This window comes from Podarcis erhardii (genome assembly GCF_964252035.2).
Source record: "Podarcis erhardii genome assembly, chromosome: 8".
In the NCBI taxonomy this organism is placed as follows: Eukaryota; Metazoa; Chordata; class Lepidosauria; order Squamata; family Lacertidae; genus Podarcis; species Podarcis erhardii.
The window spans coordinates 23362970-23385700 of NC_138499.1; the positions used below are offsets into that span (position 1 = coordinate 23362970).

The following is a 22731-nucleotide window of genomic DNA, read 5'->3' on the forward strand; positions in this document are numbered from 1 at the left end:
ATTTTGCGTAAGTTGAAACTAAAATTCAATAAAGAAGAAAAAGCAACAAAAGAACGAAATAAAGAATAGTCTACCTGTTTATGCTTCTCCTTTTGCTCTTATTATTTTGTTCAATGGAAACAGTGAACTCACATGAAAATTAAGATTTGCAGCCAGGCAAAATAGAAGATGAAATGATTAAGTAGGCTTGGTCTTGCCACTGAATAGGTATGGAGAGGCTCCGAATATCATGAAACTGTGGGCTTGTGTGCTATGAGATGAACTTGCACAGTTCTCCTGAAGGTTTCTTGAGAGTTCCCCAGGTTGGCTGATGCAAGGAACTAATGGTCCGGTGCAGATTACATGCTACATGTTGGCTTCAGTTGATACCCAACAGCTCCTGCAAAAGAACCGAGACATCATTAAGCACCGGAAGGAAAAATGAAGATCAGAATATCAGTAGGCCTAGAGTGCGTTACAATTTTTTTCCGTTTACATTGAGGAGGAAGTTTCGAATAACGGCCTTTGATTGTATGTCTGTGTCAGACAAAGGCTTCTCAGGCAACCCAATCAGGGCAGGATTTGGGGGCAGTGGGGCTAGCTTACTACAGTTTAAAGCAAGTGAAGCAGCGTACATTTAACCTCTGAAGGGGTGGAGGGTAAGGTTCCCTGTAAGACCGCTAAGTCCAGAATCTAAAATTACTTAGCCGAGCCCTTGGGAGTGTGATCCTTGGTCATTTGGAAGAGTTTTCTAAATTAATTGTCTAAAGCCATTCAGGTTCCTAAGTTTTTCCCATCACAGAAGCCAGAAGGAATCACTTTTTCTTCTTTTTTTAAAAGCACCTGTCAGTGTGGCCTTGATACACAGCCTTCTTTTGAAAGAATGGCACAAGTCATGGCCAGCTGGAATGAGGAGAGGGGTTTTGCCAGCTCCCCTGCTGTGATCTTAACTCTCCTGCCTTTCCTGCGCTTTAGCGAAACAGATGAAGGTAGAAAAGTTGTGCGCGTTCCCATCAGATTTCCCATCATATAGTATTATGGTTCGACAGTCACTTTGTTCCCTGTAATGATCAGCCTGTAGCAACGGATTCTATAAAAACAGCTGATTTTCTAGTATCTTAAAACCCAGCTCTCCGGGAGACAGAAAAGCATTTTGTGTTTATTCACATGACCACATAGATTTCCTTTAGACATTACAATGTTCTTGCTGCTTGGGTCTTAAATTCTGTTTTTAGATTGGGGGGGGGGCGTTTCAACTTTGTTTTAATGCCACAGCACTAATTTAGTTGCTGCTTTGTTGTGTTTTTTTATTATTGGAGTCTTTGGGGTTTTTTTATTTTGAATATATCCTACCTTTCCCCCCATAACCAGGACTCAAGGCAGCTCACAAAAATTAAAACGCACATGGCTAGAAACATTACAAGTTATAGTTGAAAAATAATTAAACTATCTGTGCTTTGAAGATTGCACAGTTGAAAAAGTGGCATATCAATATTTTGCTAATTTTTCCCATGGAACTCCTACAACAATGAACAGCTCCTCATTCTATGGATAGGGCCATCATACCTCAGGTTACAGACGCTTTGGGTTGTGTGACTTCGGGTTGCGCACCACGCCAAACCCAGAAGTACCGGAACGGGTTACTTCCAGGTTTTGGCGCTTGCGCAGAAGTGCTGAATTGCAATCCGCGTGTGTGCAGATGCGACACTGTGGGTTGCGGGCGTGCTTCCTGCACGGATCACGTTCGCAACCCGAGCATCCACTGTATATCATTTGAGATCTCTCTCTCTCTCTCACTCACACACACACACACACACACACACACTGGCAGGATGACAATTTCTGATCCATGTTTTTTCATACATAAGTTTGATTTATTCATATAATCTGTTGAAATACCTAATTCAAATATTATTAGTACTATGGTACTGTCATTATTGTTTAAATAACTGTTCTCATGAAGTAAGCATTTCTAAACGTAATGTAATCCTTATATACATTTTATATGCATTTTGGTACATTTATTCTGAGCCGAGAATTGCATAACAAAATTCAGAGAAGGGCAGAGTCTGCAGGGTAGCAGCTGTATTCTGATCCACGGGTTAGGAGTCCAGGAGCTATAGCTCAGGCCGATTCACATTGGAATTTACAAACAATAAAAAATGGTTTGAGTAACCTTAAGGTCCTGCATTTCAACTTTTCAGCAGGTGCATAGGATGATCCCACAGCAAAGCAGCTTCCACAGCCCAGCTGTGATATCGGAAGGGCACCTTGCTCTGTTGTTAGCACTTGATTGCTCTTAGCAAGTTAAAGCCGGGCTTCATAGATTCGTTCCTGTGCAACCTGGGCCAATCAACAAATAAGATCTGCAGGCAACAGGGAAGAATTTGCTAATCTACACTTGGGGAAAGATAGTTCTATGGTGGGGGACTGGGGATCTCTAGCAGAGACTTCTCAGCACACTCACCAAACTACAGTCCCCCAAGATTCTTTGGAAGAAACCATAACATACTGGTATCAAAAGAGATACAAAATGGGCATGTTAGATGTACCCCAATGGTGATGGGCTGTGGGAACATGGGTGATTCTCAGTTGGTTGACAAGAGTATTTTATAGCAGTGTGCATTCCTGCTTCTCTGCTATTTTCATGGTGAGGAAATTAGAGAGCAAAATTATGTCTGAAGGACCACAACTAAGTTTTTATCCCATATGTTTGAGAGAGTAGAACAGATTTTCATGAAATCTGCCCAAGCAGTGTTTGGGGGAATCAAGCTAAGCTTGTCAAGATTGAACTCTGATTATGACAATATGTTGGGGTTTTCTCTACATTAGCTTTATTCCCACTGGAGAATTTTGAGTCCGCATGCTCAAGAATGTTAGTTCAATCTCCAAAAAGTACCATATTTGCTGAATGCCGGAAGGGTAGCTGTACTGTATTCATCTGTTATGAAACACACACACACACACACACACACACACACACACAAACACACACACACAGTGGCACCTTAAAAAACTAGCAGATTTATTGTGGCATGTGTTACATGAAGCTGTTATCCTCAAGCCTTTGGATCTCACTGTTTACAGCTCCCTGACACACACACACACACACACACACACACACACACACACACACACACGTACGTGTGTGTGTGTGTGTGTGTGTGTGTGTGTGTCTGTCTATCTATAACACTTCATGCATTCAAGGAAATTTCATCTAGCCCACAAACGTTGACTCCACTATGTGTCTTTTACGCTGGCAGTCCTTTAGAGACTGTTTCTTATATTTACTTTGAAATCTCGAAAATGGATTCAATCTCCATCAGAGTTAGCTGCAGAGGCTAGATTTTCTATCTAACAAAAATGAAAACACTGTTAAAATTATGTGGAGATTAGGGAGGAGCTGAAATTGCTCAGAAGATGAAATTCTTCTGAGAAAATCGCTTACCTGCTTGAAAAAGAAAAGCCACGCTATACAGAATATTCCTTTGAAAATTCCACGCCATTTTTTGTGTGGTGGTTGCTATTCACCTCCCCTCCAATACCCCAGAACGATGCTTAGTCTTGGCCCTTTCGGATGATGCAAAACAGCGGACAGGGTAACAATGCATTTCCTGTAAAGAAAGAATGACAACCTACATAAAAAGGGAGGGGGGAAACTTATGCCACTGCTGCTGGGAGAACTTCCCCTCTCCCTGCAGAAATTCATTTTGATTCCTACCCCCACTTATTTCTGGAGTATTTCATGAGACCATTTCAGCAAGGCTGTGGTAGGATCTACAACAGCAAGAAATCAATGTGCATGTTAGTCTTTAACAAATTTAGTGTGCAATAAACTTACATTGTGAGGTGGCCTGTTTTGCTAGTGCTTGGTGAGTCAGTACCAGCAATGCAAGCGTGAATGGGATTGACAATGATTTGAAATGAGCTGGTGGATGTCTAAGTTGCAGAGTATTGCCATCCTGCCATACCCAACTGCAATATTATAGCCATGAATGAAAGAATATAGTGAGCAACTGAAATAATGGGTGTTCCTAAGTTTTAATCAGAGTAGACCCACTAAGATGAGCAGACATGAAGAAGTTAGCTCCATTAATTTCAGTGGGCTCCTGAGTAAAACTTAGCTTAATACTTCCCAATGTTTAATATTGTATTTTTAAATTGCTGTAGCCTATCCCAGGACCTTATGGTGAGGGACAGGTAAGAAATCAAATACCAGTAAATAAATAGGTCACCAAACTGATTGAGGCTGTTAAGAAATATCTTCTATAAATTGAATTGCAATAGAAAGCAAGAAATCATCGACTGCAAAAAGATTTTCTGGGGGAAAAGAAAAGTAATGGGGGGGGGGACTACAATGGAAAGTGCAATCACTTAAGGGCAGAGGCACCAGCTTCTCCAGAGGACCAGCAGGGGCTGATGCATCGTGACACAACATCCTCTGAATATTGATGGAGCCTGGATCCCTAAAAAATATGGGGGGATGAAACTGCCTCAGCCCCTAGGAGCCAGCACCTATGCTTGAGTGCAAACATGGTATAACCCTCTGCAGATTTTCTGCAAAACCAATCAATATGTGTTTCAACTGGAAGCAAGCTATGGGTTGTATTCGGAGCTGATCCACCGAAATTAATGAACGTAAGTTAGTCAGGTCCATTAACTGTTCTGAGTAGGACTAGCGTTGAATACCACCCTGTGTACCTGCATCCGTGAAGTCTGAAAACTCTTTGCTACACAGTACTCAGGTGATCTGTCCTGATTCTAAAGTCGCATCCTCCCCGCTGATGAAAGCACTGCTGCTGCTGCTGCTGCTGTTCCCCAGCCTCCTGCCAGGAGAGCACAAAAGAATGATAAGGAGAAGTAAGAGACAGCATAGAGCAGCTGTAGCACATCCATGCCAGAGTAAATCTAAAGGGACAAAGGCTTCTCTTTTGATGTTGGAATCCATAAACATCCCTAAGCTGGTTAAAAAAAGAAGATGGATGTGTGCAGCTGCTCCTGTTTGAACTATCCTCTTTTTCCCCTTCTTTTTTAAAGGACAAAGACTTGGGAGCTGGGGGGGGGGAGGTTTGCTTTTAGGTTGTGCACAGCGTGAGCCAACATGAGCAAATAACAATGTGCAATTTCATAGTAGCAACACAGTCCCTGCCCAGAGGAACGGTAAACATGCACACTTTTAACGAGTGGAGAATCTTTCTTCCTTTATATGATGTTACAGTCTTACTTCCTAGCATTTCATTGGAGCTATAAGGGGGGAAATCTTTGCATGATGTGAATTACCGCTAGAGTTTTGTTTGTTTCTTAAGTCTTAATTTTAAGAACACATTTTAGCTTTCTAAAAATGTAGTTCAACCACAGTGTGGCATTTATTGCTCTTCTGGCAGTGTAGCTGCCTGTGCTTGGTTCATATTGTGCCATTATCTAAATGTCTAGGGTAGGAAATACTGGGAAAACACAGACAATATTTTATTACTACTTGGCAAGCTCAGCCATTGTATTGTCCTACCAAGCACCAAGAAAGGAAACCCTACACCAGTTCAGAAATCTGGAAAACAGGGACCCTGTTCAGAAGTAATGCTCATGCAGGGCTGTCGACTCCTAGGGGCCGAGGCAGTTTTGGGCCCCTGAATATATTTTTTGAGGCGGCTGGGCCCTGAGCTTCCCTTCCAGTCCCTCACAGCAAGTGAGCAGCTGAGAGCAACTTCTAGGCAGCAGCCCCAAGCAAGGGAAGGTGTCCAGTCTCCCATCTATTTATTTATTTAGCGGCAACCCTCTTAAAAGCGGCCGTGCACAAGTATAGCATGTGTAATACAATATTCCTGTATTGGAATAAGATGGGGAATGACGGTAACGTTCCATTCAACATATGGCAGGAAGCTACAGATGATGGATTTTTTTGTTGGGGTTATGTGCAGCGAGGCAAATTTCTGCTATGCTGGCACAATTAATACTCAAAGCATTGCAATTACGAGGATGCTAATGCCATCACTATAGGCTGCAAGGAACAAAACACTTATAATAGTTGGTTTACAATTCATAAATCCTCCTAATCTTTGCTCAGAGCAGAGCTACTGAAATAAACGGACCTACATTAAGTCATGTTGGTTGATTCCAATGGGAGCACTGTGAGTAGGATTATCGTTGGAGCCAGCCTTATATCTCCCGTGTTGCTGGCCACCATGGGGCTTGGAGTCCCAAATGTTGTTTCTTTCTTCTGGTGTTGTTTTCAATCTGCTTGTTTTTCATCCATAGCAAATGCTTCTTGTTTGCCACTTGTGGTGGGAGAAAGACTTGACACTAGAAATGCATGGGCGTTGCCGGTGTAATAAATGCAGTGCTAGAAGTAAAAAGGTAAAGGACCCCTGACAGTTAAGTCCAATCGCAAACAACTCTGGGGTTGCGGCGCTCATCTCGCTTTACAGGCCGAGGGAGCCATTGTTTGTCCGCTCTGCAGACAGTTTTTCCGGGTCATGTGGCCAGCATGACTAAGCCGCTTCTGGCGCAACAGAACACTGAAACCAGAGCAGCGCACGGAAACGCCGTTTACCTTCCTGCCAGAGCAGTACCCATTTATCTACTTGCGCTTTTTGGGGAGCTTTCGAACTTCTAGGTTAACAGGAGCTGGGACAGAGCAACAGGAGCTCACCCCATTGCAGGGATTTGAACTGCTAACCTCCTGATCAGGAAGCCCAAGAGGCTCAGTGGTTTAGACCACAGCGCCACCCATGTCCCATGTTAGAAGTAGATTTAAAGTAAAGGCTTTCAATATATTATGAGATTTCACCTTCGTTAAAAGCACTTTTTCCATAAGCAAGCTAAATTCTCCTCTGAAAACACCAGGCTGGAAAATTAAGCAGACCCCCCTTAAACTCCAGTGGAAATTCTGGAGTGGATCTGAAGTGCTTGTAATGGACTGAAACATTAAGTCCTGGGAAGCCTTGCCAGACATCGTTTCCAGTTTGTTAGCTGTGCTTTGGTTGAGCGCCCCTCCCCGAAGCAGAAGTGAGCAGCTGCTGAAGGTAATAATACCCTGAGCTTATGAACAGCGACAAGATAGAGAATGAGAGGAGAAACTGGAGAGCTTGAAATTTACTCCGATAGCCTGTTGTGAATTATTGACACACATTCTTTTGGATTGGTTTGCAGTGTTAATTGTCAAATGCACCTTCCTATCTCGGAGAGCGAGAGTTTGTGGTGTGCAATGGCTCGATGTACTGCACATGATGAGATGCAGAGAGCATTGACTGTGTGCTGTTGGAGTGAGTCTGCATTAACAATCAAGTCCCGGAGACATCAGAATTAGAAGCTATTGGGAGAGAAAGGAAGAAGCTGTTTGAGAGGAAGATATATTGATGTCGCTAGGTGCATCGTTTGAACAGGGAAGCCATGTTGAGCATCATTAAGCAGCTCAAGGCAATTAAGTACAAAGCAGTGAATGCTACCGCCCAAACCCTCATTATGTACAGCATTGCCTGGTCTAGTTCTATAAGGGAACTGCAAGTATTTTGGAGGGGGAAGTAGAAGGGGAATATCCTACACACACTCACCCAACAAACTGTTGGGGTTCAAAGGAGATGTGCAATTGTTATCACAGAGCAAAATGCTTCAGAGGATCAATCTACTCTTAAGAGGTGATGCAGGGACAGTGATTTGATGGATTCTTGTCTGTGCCCTTTTCCTGATGACTTTGCTCACACAGTGACTCAGTATCTGGTTCTCTCCAGATTTTGTGGACTACAACTCCCATCAGCCATAGCCAGCATGGCTAATGGCTTGGGATGATGGGAACTGCAATTCAGCAATACCTGGGAAGGCCCCACATTGACTACCCCTGTGATAAATATGGTTCTTGATCGTTGGCTGTGGAGCTCAGTCAGAGAACTATGCCTGTCTCCAAATGCCTGGTGCACTAGCTGTGATGATATCTGGAGCCAAAGTTCACGAAAACACCTTAGTGCAAATGTGTTGTAAGTGGCTGTGGCGAGAGGCTTGTGTTCAGTGTGGCCATGGGCTCCTGGAAGGAGGGGTCAGATTGGCTGAGAAATTTGCCTTTTCAAGCAGGCAATCTGTGATCCTAGGCAGTGTTTCTCAAACTTGGGTCCCCAGCTGTTGTTGGACTACAACTCCCATCATCCCTGACTATTAGCCTTTTTAGTTGTGGATGATGGGAGTTGTAGTCCAACAACAGCTGGAGACCCAAGTTTGAGAAACACTTTGGCAGAATATGGTTCTATCTTCAGAAGCCCTCTGCCTGAGATGCAGAATAAGACAGCACCCTTATTTCAGATACAGAAGATTGTTGGGTTGGCAGTTGAATCGGATTTTGACACTGATTGTGGGCCATTCTCTTTCTGAGCGTAACACGGCAGCTTAGGGGGCAGAGGGAGGCTATCTTCCCACACTGCCCCTCCCTGTCCCGCAAGATCTGCCCCCTGAAGCAACCCCCTGACTCTGCCTTATGAGAGGGCCGGCCCTCGATCTTTAGGCTCTCATCCTGATTAAGCACAGCATTGGAGGGATGCACAATCGGAGGTAGCAGGTTACTTTAGGTTTATGTCTATGCCCATTGTTTTCCTTCTAGCCTTTTGTAGTGGGTTACCTGAGCTGCCCCTGTGAGGTAGGTTCTGCTGAAACTTGGCATTTGGTTTCCTCGTGTTTCCTTCCTTTGCTGCTGAGTTTTCTTGGTTGGAGAAATGCACTGCATAGCAACCACACCTGCCCTGTCCTGGCTCAGCTTAAGGCATCCAGGAGAGCCTCGATTGAAGCTGTGGCACTTACTGGAACGGCAAGCAGGTCACATCCAGGAGAACAGTCAAGCCAAGGTAGGCTGTGCCAGATCACAAGAGCTCTATCACCAGAGCTCTATCTGTCCAGATCCTATGTAGGTCACTTTGGCTTAAACTCACCCACTGAGAACTGATACCTCAGTAGCATGGAGAGGCCTTGCCAGTGTCAGCTGGTCTGGACCTGCTGTCAACTGCACCCCTTCTAAGGACCTTTCTGTTTCTTAAAGGTCCATTGCCCGATTCTCTAGCTTTTGGCCCAGACAGTGTGGGAGCAATGAGGATTGCATTGGGTTGGGTGTCCTTTGGGTTTGAAGACTCAAGTGTAAAGTAGGGTTGCCATATTTCAAAAAGTGAAAATCCTGACGCAAAAGTTGTTGAGCTTTAAATCTCCCCCCAAAATGAAGTTTTTGAGCTATTTTTAAGGAAATTCGCCAAAATATCAACACTTCCAACATGGGTTCCAATACGTCTGGGTTTTCTGAAGGATGAATCCTGGATATATCTGGGAAATCCCGAACGTATGGCAGCCCTAGGTAAACTCTGTCCTCTGACCTAGAATCCTGGAATGGGGGCAAGGGGGTTATGGGTGATGCCTCCCCCCCTTCTGAGTCTTCCTCTGAGCCAAAGGGGGGCACTGAAGCCAGAGGCTATGACAAGAGCTGCTTTGAGAGTCAATCCAGTTGTTGTAAGGAAGGGTTGCTGAGTGAGACCCCCAGTGGTGGTGACCGAGTGCTCAAGTGGAGATAGAAAAGTTAGACAGATAGAGTTTTGCTGCAAGCAGGGAAGGCCAAGAAAATAAAGACAGAATTTTAGCACACAACAAGATTTCTTGAGCCTGCTCTCACATACTAAAATCAAATAAATAAAAATTAAAAACCCAGTAAGAGTCAGTGTGATGTAGCTTAACGTGTCAGACTGGAACTCCTGGGCTGCAGTCTCCAATTGGCCATGAAATTATCTCAGTGACCATAGGCCAGTCGCCACTTCTCAGGCTACCCTACCTCACAGGTTTGGAGGAAAGTGGGATATTTATGGAATGTAAAACTGAAGATCTGCTGGGTGGGGGCAATTCAGTGTTTTTGCCTTCAGAGTCACATGTACACAACTTGCTGATAGTCCCCACTTTAAAATACATTTAATTATAAATGTGCTTTTAATACACAATTTGTGGCATTCATTTGTCCAATTCATTTTTTTCTGATCACAGAAAAAAAAAGTACATTGGTACCTTGGGTTACAGATGCTTCAGGTTACAGACGCTTCAGATTACAGACTCCACTAACCCAGAAATAGTACCTCGGGTTAAGAACTTTGCTTCAGGGTGAGAACAGAAATCATGCTCCGGTGACGCGGCGGCAGCAGGAGGCCCCATTAGCTAAAGTGGTACCTCAGGTTAAGAACAGTTTCAGGTTAAGAATGGACCTCCAGAACGAATTAAGTTCTTAACCCGAGGTACCACTGTATTCCATAAGGTAGTTATGTCCTGGGAGATGGCAGACCTAATTACTGGGGAATAATCAGTATCCAAAGGAATGTTGTTGTGTTTTTTAAAAACAACAACAACAACAATGGAATTGAGGGGCCCTTTCTAAGTGTCCTGTTTTTGGAACTCTTTGGAAAATTAATTAAACTGCCCTTTAATGCAAAGAGTTTGCCTTCTGAAACAATGTTTAATGGTTGAAGGCACTGCTCTTTGCTGGACCCATTTTGCAACGTGGATGTAGCAATTTTCGTTCCATGGAAGTAGCTCTGATGATTTAATTGAAAAAATTGGATATTAGAGCTGCATTTGGGTATTTAATAGTTAATTTTAGGAAAAAAGGCTTTCCAGTTTTATCAATGCTATACTTCTTATTGGCTGGGCTTTTAAAAAAAGAGATTTTTAAAGAATCTTGCCTAAACCAATTTATAGCTACTAATTGGTTTTGAAACCTGACCCATGAGGGATATGCAGGGAATGAAAAATACATTTCATGTTTAATCCTTAATCTTCTGCCCTAATGACATCCCACAACTTTGATTTCTACCTTAAAAGAATTATGCCTAAGAAAAAAGTAATCTCATGAGCTTCTGACTGTAATATTTATAGGAGCCTGATGAAGAACATAATCTTGGTATTGGTATTTGAAATAACATTCTACAGTGAAATGTAATTTTTACAGCAGATTAGTATTGCTAGACCAATTGGTGCTTAGTATGATTTTGCAATAATTTATATAGCTGTCAAAAGAGCATAGGAAGAAGCTGCTTACATTTTGAGTCAGATGACTGGTCCACCACCCAGCTCAGCATCATTTACAAACTTTGCAGTGACTGGCAGTGGCCCTCCAAGATTTCCAGTGGAAATCTTTCCCACTTCTGCTTGGAGTTGCTGCAGATTCAACCAAGAACCTCTTGCATGCAAAGGCCATGTTCTACCACTAAATCATAGAATCAAGGGGTTGGAAGGGATCCAAGGGTCATCTAGTCTAACCCCCTGCAATTCAGGAATCTCAGCATGACATTCAGCCACTTTTGAAACTCCAAAAATGGAGGACAGAAGACACAGATTTGCATAAAACGTGTGTGCTAATTTATATGTACAAATGCAAACTTGGAAATAAGTGCAGTACAGTGGTACCTTGGGTTACAAACGCTTCAGGTTACAGAGGCTTCAGGTTACAGACTCCGCTAACCCAGAAATTTTACCTCGGGTTAAGAACTTTGCTTCAGGATGAGAACAGAAATCGTGCGGCGGTAGCAGCGGGAGGCCCCATTAGCTAAAGTGGTACCTCAGGTTAAGAACAGTTTCAGGTTAAGAACAGTTTCAGGTTAAGAAAGGACCTCCAAAACAAATTAAATTCTTAACCCGAGGTACCACTGTAGTTTAAACAGAAATACAACGTTCCATTGTAGTGAGGAAATCTCACTGGCTGATAACTCAGTCTGCTGTCCAGAGTCTAGCTGTTGATGGACAACTTCAAGGCCTTGATAGTTGGGCTGATCCTGACTTGCCCAGGCCCTCGCCTCAAGAAATTTCTTCATCTTGTATGAAGAAAGCAGAAAGGGGGGCGGGGCACAGCTATTTGGCCATAGAGACTGAGAGGCAGAATTTTGCTCATTGATTCAAATGACCAGTGGGGAAATCTTAGTGGCAGGCCTGAGTTTATTCAGTTTCTAAAGCTAGTATTTTATTGAAGCCTCCTATATCATTGTATTATATAGGAACTTGCAATGTGCCATATTTTGCAATCAATCATTAATTGAAGTGTGGTACCCTTGCAATATATAGTCCTTTCCTTGTAGGCACCAGGACATCCCCAGCTGCTTCCTACTGCAACTTCTCATGCCCCACCCAAGTGGCTTTTGAGGGGAAATAGTCATCAATGAAGGTCAGCTTATCTTCATTTGCAGACACAGGCCTCTTTGAGATCCTGGCTTGAGATGCTACACCAAGGGGCACCCTGAACTGGTTCAACAAAACTGTTAATTCAAATCAACCCTTCATCAGACTGTTTGAAGGCCCACAACGTTCATCACCGGCCACCGGTTTTGTAAGCAGTTCATTAACTTGCTTTCCTCTCCACCTCCCTTCCTTAGATAAGATCCCGACTCCAACATGGGGAAACAGAACAGCAAGTTGCGCCCCGAAGTCATGCAGGATTTGCTAGAAAGCACAGATTTTACAGAACACGAAATCCAGGAATGGTACAAAGGCTTTCTGAGAGACTGTCCAAGCGGACATTTGTCCATGGAGGAGTTTAAGAAAATCTATGGGAATTTTTTCCCTTACGGGGACGCTTCTAAATTTGCTGAACACGTCTTCCGCACGTTTGATGCGAACGGCGATGGAACGATAGACTTCAGAGAATTTATCATTGCCTTGAGCGTAACATCCCGAGGGAAACTGGAGCAGAAGCTGAAATGGGCATTCAGCATGTATGACCTGGATGGAAACGGCTACATCAGCAAGGCGGAGATGTTGGAAATAGTTCAGGTAGGTGTTACTTCCAAGATGTTTGTTCTTTCCTTCAAAAAGAAAAAGAAAGAAAGAATGCCGTTTAATGAACAATGATTGAGCAATAAAGCCTTCAGTATGCTTGGTCTTCCATAGGTTTTTGTTGTTGTTTAGTCGTTTAGTTGTGTCCGACTCTTCGTGACCCCATGGACCAGAGCATGCCAGGCACTTCTGTCCTCCACTGCCTCCCGCAGTTTGGTCAAACTCATGCTGGTAGCTTCGAGAACACCATCCAACCATCTCGTCCTCTGTAGTCCCCTTCTCCTTGTGCCCTCCATCTTTCCCAACATCAGGGTCTTTTCCAGGGAGTCTTCTCTTCTCATGAGGTGGCCAAAGTATTGGAGCCTCAGCTTCACGATCTGTCCTTCCAGTGGGCACTCAGGGCTGATTTCCTTCAGAATTTATAGGTTTGATCTTCTTGCAGTCCATGGGACTCTCAAGAGTCTCCTCCAGCACCATAATTCAAAAGCATTAATTCTTCGGTGATCAGTCTTCTTTATGGTCCAGCTCTCACTTCCATACTGGGAAAACCATAGCTTTTACTATACGGACATTTGTTGGCAAGGTGATGACTCCACTTTTTAAGATGCTGTCTAGGTTTGTCATTGCTCATCTTTAACAACTGCAGGGCTGGAGAACCCGTGGCCCACCAGAGAGTGTTGAGCTCCCAACTCCCTTCAATCGTAGCCAGTATGACCATTGTTTAGGGATGATGGGATCTGAAGTCCAACAGTCTGGATGACCACAGGTTTCCCCATACCTGAAAAGTAAAATACCCAGACCTGCCTAGATCTCTGAATATGCACCTCCCTGGAGTTTTACCTGTCACTGCAAATAGACTCTTGGAATAAGCTGTGTCTTACCTAACAGCTTCCTTCCTTTTGGTTCAACACATCAAGCTAATAAATTGTAAGGCTCTTTGTCAGATAGAATTCCTATCTCTGTGACCGCAGGACAGATCTCTTGTCTGTTTCATGAATAGGGATGGACAAATCTGTCCATTTTGGTTTCTTTCCACTTCTCATTTTCTCAATCTTAAATTCAGCTCTCCCCATTTCCACATTAGTTTCCTAATTTTTATTTTGAAAGACCGTGTGAAAAATTTATATGCATTGTGTGTGTGAGTTAACCTCGTCTGCTTTTAGATAAAGTTTTAAGTAGTTTTAAGTAGTTTTTTCAAACCCTTTGGGAGTTTATCTTTTAATTCTAATGAGTTAGTGGTTGCGTTATCTCCTCAACACTGCCTTCGCTTTTCTTAGCATTAGCGTTTTATTGTTTTATTGTTTTATCACCGGACTCGAGCTTTAGCCTTGCTGCCTTGCCGCACCCCCCGCTGTACTTTGGTGCTGTGGAGCTGAGTAATCCCTTGAAACGAGTGAGAGGGGAAGGAAAAGAGGCCTCTGTGTGTGTGTGTGTGTGTGTGTGTGTGTGTGTGTGTGTGTGTGTGTGTGTTTCTCCTTCGTGCTCAATCATTGCAAGCAATTTCCTCTAATATAATTTGCACTAATAAAGGAATATTTGTGTGCACTTTAAGTAATTTTCCCTCCCCCCAAACCTTAGTTGTTGATGGAATATTAATTGCACATCTGTAGAAATGATTTTCTTGTGTTTAGAAAGTGTATTTTTTTGTATTTTATCTTTATCTTTTTTATCATGATCCTTTATTTTTGACTGCTTTGACAGCCTCAGGCTGTGGAGCAGCTTATCAATTTGAAAAACAAATAAAACAAAATACACTTGATCTGATTCAGAGAAAGCCGTGTTACCCTTAGTTAGAAAAATACGTTGTCGTTCTTGTTTCCAAATGGGAGTTTAATTAGAAAAAAACTATAGTAGAAAGCAGCCATAAAACTCTTGGTACCCTTTCAAAGTGTGAGAGCCAATGGACGGCTGTTTATACTGGTGTGTTCCTGGGGGTGCCTGGAACCCTGAGCTGTATGGAGGAGGAATCTACTCTGCTCAGATTCCAAAGTGGATTCATCTGATCTCATCCAGGTGCACCATGACCCAGGTTGCATCGGTGGTCCATTTCGGAATCCACAGGATGCTGAACTAGATGGGTGTTAGTCGGATCCAGCAGAGATCTTCCTAACATTCTTATCTAGCTGATTCTATCCAGTACAGTGGTACATTGGGTTCCATACGCTTCAGGTTACAGACTCCGCTAACCCAGAAATAGTACCTCGGCTTAAGAACTTTGCTTCAGGATGAGAACAGAAATTGCGCAGCAGTGGTGCGGTGGCAGTGGAAGACCCCATTAGCTAAAGTGGTGTTTCAGGTTAAGAACAGTTTCAGGTTAAGAACGGACCTCCAGAACAAATTAAGTACGTAACCAGAGGTACCACTGTATCCTGAACCCCATTCGGAGTGAAGATTGCTGTGCAGCTCATCTGCTGTAGATAGCAAGCCTCTCCAGCTTGTTCTCATGCACACAACGGAGTTTGTCTTGAGTTTCATTACTTTTGACAGTCTGTGCCATGCTGGTTTAAATTTTCCCAAGGTAATGGCAGGAGCTAGAGGAGCACTGGAGCAGAGCATCTGCTCCTGCCCAGCAGGTAGCACTCACCAATCTTTCAACTGCTCCACATTGCTCTAAACTCTGTGGAGCAAGTTTGCCTTTTCGGGTAAGTTTGCATAGCAGTCATAGGTTGCAGGGTCACGATTTATGAAATATGCATATGTGCGTGTGTGCCAATTTAGAACAGAGTGCTATAACTTAAATAGAAATGCAATACCTCTTGCCATGGTGGGGAAGACTGGACAGAAGAGCCCTTCAAATAAAGGATGTCTTCAGATAGAAAAGTGGGGCGCTTGGCCACCCTGATAAGTTGCAGTGGGAAGAAATAGAAATCAACATGCTCTGGATAAAACATAGTGACTGCCTTGGAATCTTTTTTTTCCCTTGTATCTCTGTTGCATTTTGCTTTTGAAACTGTTTTTGTGGGTTTTGGGCCATAATAAAGAATGTATGTGTACAATGGGAAGAAACTTAAAACAGCTCAGGACCTCAGGGACTGCTTCTCCCTGTATAAACACACCGGGACTCTGTGTTCATCATCTGAGGCCCTTTTGGTGTGCCTCCTTTATTAAGTTGTGGGTGGACATGGCAGTCAACACAGAGATTTCTCCAAGTGGTTCTTTATAGTAAGTTGGAACTGAACTAAACAGCTCAGCCGGCCTGCTTTTATAGGCTTTCACGCCTAAATTAACTTACGTGGACCTGAGTGAAAACTATATACAGTGATACCTCGGGTTACATATGCTTCAGGTTACATACGCTTCAGGTTACAGACTCCGCTAACCCAGAAATAGTACCTCGGGTTAAGAACTTTGCTTCAGGATGAGAACAGAAATCGTGCTCCGGCAGCAAGAGGCCCCATTAGCTAAAGTGGTGCTTCAGGTTAAGAACAGTTTCAGGTTAAGAACGGACCTCCAGAACGAATTAAGTACTTAACCCGAGGTACCACTGTACACAATACCCCTGGTGGCCAGGGTGAGAACTTCAATACATAACATCCTGTAAATGTATTTGTAGGAGACGGGGTTATTTTTGTTGGTTTGTTCCTGTTTTAACTATTTATTTGTGCTTTTATCGCGTGTTTTTATCTTGTGAACTGGCCTAAGATCTTTTGATGAAGGGCAGTGTATAAATCCAATAGACCGACCGACAGATAGATAGATATGTGCTCCTGAAGAGGCACGGTAGACCACATTTTACAGTAGATTTAAAGGATAGTACAGCGGACTTAAGGGGCAATCCTATGCATAAGAAGCTGGCATAAAACAAGCCATTGTAAGTTAAGCCAGTTTAAAGTTACACCTGTCCCAAACACCGCTTAGTGGTGTCTCTACTGCTTCTGCTTCTGCTATGCCTAAGCGTGGCAGAGGGGAAACAAGCCTTTAAAATGGTGTTCTGTGATTCTTTGGGGGAAACTTACATTGGCCTTGGCTCAGCCAGCTGAGCTGGGATGAGCAAGGTACACAGAGGTATTTTTTTGATGAGCCAGGGTTGGAGACTTAACACCAGCTGAGCTAGGATCCAGCCCATTGTATCAGAGATCAGTTGCATCCAGAGTTGCTCATCCTGGTGGATCTTCCTTGTTCCTTCATGGAAAAGAACAGAACTGCTCATGGGTTGGAGAGCTCTGTGTAGTCATCAGAGCCTCTGGAACATGTAAGAGATAGCAGTTGTTCAAGCTGGTACAATTTTAACATGCTTATGAGTCTTCATCAAAACGATAAAAAAAAAGATTAAAAAACACACAAATCAAATAAGGTTTTATTTGTTTTATGGTTGCATATTTTGTAAGCTGCCTTGAAAATATTAATTTAATGGCAGGATAGAACAAATCCTTAAATATATAAATGCTGTTGCCTCCAACAAATAACGATAATTTTAATTGCAGAATTTGCCCGTTGTTTCTGTACCTGGCTTCAATTAATGTCAATATTTCATTTGCTCATCCCACATTATTTTTCATAACTTTGGGGTGACTGAAGGAAAACTGTTGTTACAATGCCAGCTGCTGATGGAGGCAAGAGAGAAATACTTGACTGTATTAACCAACCATTAATATTCCATTAAACCGATAAATGCCTTTCTGCGCACATATCGGTCCTCTCTGTTTAAAATATAACAGGGCTGGAAGGTGTACTGGGTCGGTAAGCAGAAGTAAAAGAGCTAGAAATCTGGGGTAGTTGTGAGCTTGGTGGGAATTAAGGCTTGCAATCCTATGCACGTTTGTTTGGGAGTAAGCCCCATTGAACTCAATAGGACCTGCTTCTGAGTAAACATGCATTGCATTGCCCTGCACTTGTTCCTCCGTGCTGCACCAACAGTCCCTGATTAACATTGTCTTCCGTCATGTCACTTAACTTGCTGTTCTGCATCTCCCAGAAAATATGATTTAATAAGGTCGACTGGAGCAGTGTCATTTTCTCGTTTGATGAAGACAATATTTTATTGAGGCAAAGCTATTTTGGATTAAATTTTGCATAAATGAGAACTTCAGGCTAATTTGGAGAATCTTGCTTGAACAAAACTTCAAAGTTTCCATTCGGCCGGTTCTAAGTAGCAGCTTTCTGGACTTACTGAAATTCTCAAGAGGTCTTCAAAGGCTGATTCATTTTCATGACAACTTTTTTTTTTTAAAGCACAGCACAAACTGATGTGGAAATGTGGAGGACTGAATTTAATATTAGAAAAATCAGGAACTGAGAGAAACTTTGTCCCACCCTTACCTGGGCGCCACCCAAGAGGAGGGACATTGCTAGGCACTTAGGCAGTTCGAGATGCTGATCCTTGACACAAACAGGCATAAAATTTGCATATGCTAATTGGTACTCATAGATGCCTTTGAGCAAATTAGATTGAGGAGAGGCCAGGGTCTCCTTCAGCAATGTAATGTGCCTTGCTGCCCTGGGAGCAAAGTAATGATGAATAAATAAATGGGAAAGGAACAGGCAATTGGGGTCCAGCGTAAAGGAATGGGGGCACGGACCCCCCACATCCTAGAGTAGTCTCTGGAATCACAACAGTGATCATCACTACCTTGTGTCCCACTTCTTAGGCAATCTACAAGATGGTTTCTTCGGTTATGAAGATGCCAGAAGACGAATCGACACCCGAGAAAAGAACAGAGAAAATCTTCCGCCAGATGGACACCAACCGGGACGGTAAATAGCCTTTGTATGCTCTCTCTTTAGCTTGCTGGCCTCTGCTTGTTCTGGTCTCTCAAACACCTGTCAAACAGCTGGAGTGACTGAATAAACAGAAGGAAATCCATGCTAATGAGGCCCCTGATATGTATGCAGCAACTGGGCTCTCAAGGATCTGTGCAGTGCTGACTGTTTACACTATTATGAGAAAGCCGTAGAAGGTCAAACTATGCTTTTTTGGGTAGCTTTTGCAGGCTAGCAGTTTGGCCCATAATTTCTGGAAGCAAGCACAGCTGAATAGAAGCCTACAGGAAGCACAGGTCACAAATCAGGGCTCTGATGGCACAACAGGAGGCTGTCTTGGAGTTATTGTGCTAGAAACCTCCTTCCTGGTCCTTCGAACCCTGGATCTGCTCCCAGGTCAGGTGCTAGGAAACCACTCTAAATGTTTTTTCCTTCTTTCTCCAATTCATCCCAAGCCCACTGTCACTCAGAGCTGAACCAAATTTTACTAAACTCTGGGAAAGTGACTGGTGCCCACATATTTATCTTACAACGCTGGTGATGTTGAGATCTGAAGTCAGAAATATATTAAAAGTCTATGAAAGGTGTAGGTGTCCTTGGGGGAGGGAGGGAGGGAGAAAGGAAAGGAAAGGAAAGGAAAGGAAAGGAAAGGAAAGGAAAGGAAAGGAAAGGAAAGGAAAGTCAGTCAATCCTGGTGTAAGAGTTTTTATAATGCCTTGGCTGACTCAAAATATTATTTTTCTCCTGTATTATAGATAATTCCTAATGCAGCAGATCAGTTTCAGAAAGGCTTTTGGAACTGGGTTAAAGGTGATAGTGCTCATTGGTTTAGTGGTGGGATAAACCTTTGTGTTCAACAACAGGCTCACAAGCCACTATTAGGTTTGCTGAGTTGCAGCCTGTGAGAATTGCCCAATCAGAACTGTTTCAACAAAAAAGAAACAGTGCATTTTGTGAACGAGAAGCTTTCGTATGCATGGGAGTCATCCCAGGTGCATTTACCTATGGCAGCATCTTCAGTCTTTTCCGAAACATGCAGGAATGAATGTTGTGTGTGAAGCGGCTCTTAAGATGCTTTGTCCACTATAGAATTCTAAAACAGCATCTCTGTTTATTTTCTAGGAAAACTTTCTCTGGAAGAGTTTATTCGAGGAGCCAAGAGTGACCCATCCATCGTCCGTCTCCTTCAGTGTGACCCCAGCAGCGCTGGGCAGTTCTAAAACAGTTGCTTGGATTGTTTCATGTCTCTGGGGTTTTTTTTATTTCTTTTCTCTCTCTCTCTCTCTCTCTCTCTCTCTCTCTCTCTCTCTCTCTCTCTTTTTGCCAAAACAAGATTCATGGTGGCATTGCTTCTGTCTGGCCAACTATGCCTTCTTTTGTGGCACCTTTCGCTTTCGTTGTGGCAGATCAGGTAGAAGTTGTGCTAGGAAAACACTCTCCCAAATGCATCTTGGGATACAGAGAGAGCTGCCTGCACAACTATGTCAGTTTTCAAATGGTTGTCACAATCTGGTCCTCAATCAGTTTGCCTGGGAGCAAATCCCACTGGGTTTGAACAGGACTTCCTTCCAAGCATGCTTAGGACTGAAGCCTTAAGTTTTGATTTGTCCGTCAATTCCAAGCTAAAAAAAAGAAATGCGGAAGGGACGAGAGCCCGTTGCCAGAAGTATGTAGGGTTCTGAGGCATGCATGGAGTAGTGCGCAAGAAACGTCTCCCGTGTTCCCTTCAGGGCTGGGGAATGCTGAAGAACATTCTCTGGCGTTGCAGCAAATGAAGAAGCCTCTTTCAGAGCTCCATGTGCGCACCAGTGATGCTAGCAGCAGGGTTTGGATCACAGTCAGACCAAGTAATTTAACATTCCTGGCGGCATTCAGCTACGTTTTAATCAGAATGGACCCACTGAGATTCATAGAATTGTAGAGTTGGAAGAGACCCCGAGGGTCATCTAGTCCAACCCCCCGCAACGCAGAAATCACAACTAAAGCATCCCTCACAGATGTCCCTCAAACTTCTGCTTAAAAACCTCCAGTGAAGGGAGAGTCCTCCACCTTCCGAAGGGGTCCACACCAACATCAAATAGCTTTTGCCGTCTGAAAGGTCTTCCTAATGTTTAGTCAGAATCTCCTTTCTTGTCATTTGAATTGATTGGTTCAGGTCATGCCCCCTGGAGCAGGAGAAAACAAGCTTCCAACTTCCATGTGATCCCCTTCAGATATTTGAAGATGGCTATCGTATCGCCTCCTTTTCTCCAGGCTTAACCATTCTTCACAAGGCTTGGTTTCCAGACCCTTGCTCATCTTGGTCACCTAACAGGACTAATGTCCATTCCTTTCAATGGGTCTACCCCGAGTAAAGCATAGTTGAATGCCACCGTCTGTCTCCATGTTATGCAAGAGGTGGGCTGCTGCAACAAACCTCTGTAAGGTCCCTGCTTATCTCTAATAAAATTACCTGTGGTCACTGCTTAGAGGTAAGCATGAAGGTTTCTAGAGTTAAACACAGCCCTTAGTTCCTAGTACAGCAGCCAAATGAGTTCTGTGCACAAATCCTAAGTAATGTGTGCCTGGCAGGTGTGAAATTTGCTGTTCTAATCATTCAGCTTCAATAAACACAATCAGGGGGGCCATTTGATACATTGGGTGTAGATTTAACCCATGGACAATTCCTTTTGGCGGCCAAGGTGCGAGTTAGAGGAGAAGGCGGGGGGAAAGCGATAGGCACCAGTGCTAACATGACACACACAAAGGACAGTGCACCTTGCCTATCGGTGATGCCTTCACAGCGCTGGGAAGCTCTGAATGCTTCTGTAAGATGAAGGTGCAGTGGGTGGGGGAGAGAGAAGAAAGGTTGTTCAGCTGCCTTCTCTGGGTGATGCGACTGCATTTCTTCTTAAAAGGAGGACATGCATTTGGAGAGAGGGCAGAAGAAAATACCACACGGCAGTTGTGATGCTGGTCGTTGGTTACCATTTGGGATCAGGGAAGGCAACTTGTGTATGTGGAAAACTTGAGTTGAGGAAATCCATCCCTCGGGAGAAAGTGAATGTTTTGGTGGGCTGATGATAAAGAAGAAGCACCTACAACTCAAAGGCCACTTGCAGGGAAGAGAGCAACAAGGAAATGGCAGGATTTGGTGGTTAGAAGACAGAGAAATATTTGAGGTGTTCTTTTTCTCTTAGACAGAAGAAAGTTGACGAGAGTCGGGTGGATCTATGGTATGCCAGCAAACGTGTTTCCTAAACATGTGCCTGCCAACTTTTGGGAAGGCAGGATGCAGTTTTTAGGGGAAGAATAGCTTAGCACTCCTTGCACTTGCCAATTCTCCCCTACAAACGCCCCTCCAAGGTCGTAGAAATCATAGCGTCAGAAGGCACCTTGGAGGTCATATTGTCCAACTCCCTGCTTCTGCAAAGCAGAATGCAGCTCATCATCTCTGCCAGATGTTCACCCAGCTTCTGCATCAATACCTCTAGCAAAGAAGAGCTTGTTGCCTACTGAGGCAGGCTGTTCCACTGTTCCATTTCCCCCTGCCTTCTTCTGGGCTTGGAACCAGATTGGCGGAAGAACAGTGGGATCAATAGGGCAGCATTTGCAGAGGAGAATCAGCAGAGTTAAATCCCCCCCCCCCCCCGCACACCACTTCTCTCCTGCAAATGCTCTGCCCCTGCATCAGAGATAAACTCAGTACTGGGAACCTGGTGTTTGATTTGTAACGTGGTTCTGTCCTGAAGAAGCAGCAGAAAAAAACCCCCACAAAATTGCATGTGGAAGAAAAGCAGTGGAGGAGTCACTTCAGCTCAAGCTCTCAAAATCACAGCACAATTTGAGCAGCTGACACGGAGGGAAGCATGTTGATTTGGGTGCGGTTTGGTTTCACCATTGCAGAGGGGAGAAAACTCACCAGCCAGGTGTCTCTTTCTCCCTGGGTGTCCACATTGTAAAGTGGTCTTGTGAAATGGCTAGGTTTGTTTTGGTTTCTGGTTTCCACGTGATCTCGCCATGTGGTTGCACTTTCACAACACCATCTGAATCACACCTCAGAAGTGGCTGTGTGAATCAGCCTCGAAACTTATCTATATCCTGGGTTGGTTGGTTTTTTTAGGCAGGGCACACCTGGGACCACGGGAAACGCTAGCATCCCATATTGTTCAGATATTAAATTGTAGGACTCGTGCATCAGTACACCACCATGGTCTGTACTGAAACATGGAAATGGTACCATTTGTGATATATTTATATATACTTAAATATATATTAAAATATTTTTTTAAAATATAAAAAACTATA

At 43.6% G+C, this 22731-nt stretch overlaps 1 protein-coding gene across 2 annotated transcripts in view; it reads left to right on the forward strand.

Moving 5' to 3' along the window:
* Positions 1–20912, forward strand: part of NCALD (neurocalcin delta) — a 54757-nt gene extending 33845 nt beyond the window's left edge. For both annotated transcript variants that reach the window (XM_081874823.1, XM_081874822.1), the window contains exons 2-4: positions 12345–12741; positions 18333–18438; positions 19567–20912. In XM_081874823.1, the coding sequence (XP_081730949.1) occupies positions 12364–12741; positions 18333–18438; positions 19567–19664 (582 nt within the window). In that variant the 5' untranslated portion in view covers positions 12345–12363 and the 3' untranslated portion in view covers positions 19665–20912. The remainder of the gene's footprint in view (positions 1–12344; positions 12742–18332; positions 18439–19566) is intronic.
* The last annotated feature ends 1819 nt before the right edge of the window (positions 20913–22731 follow it).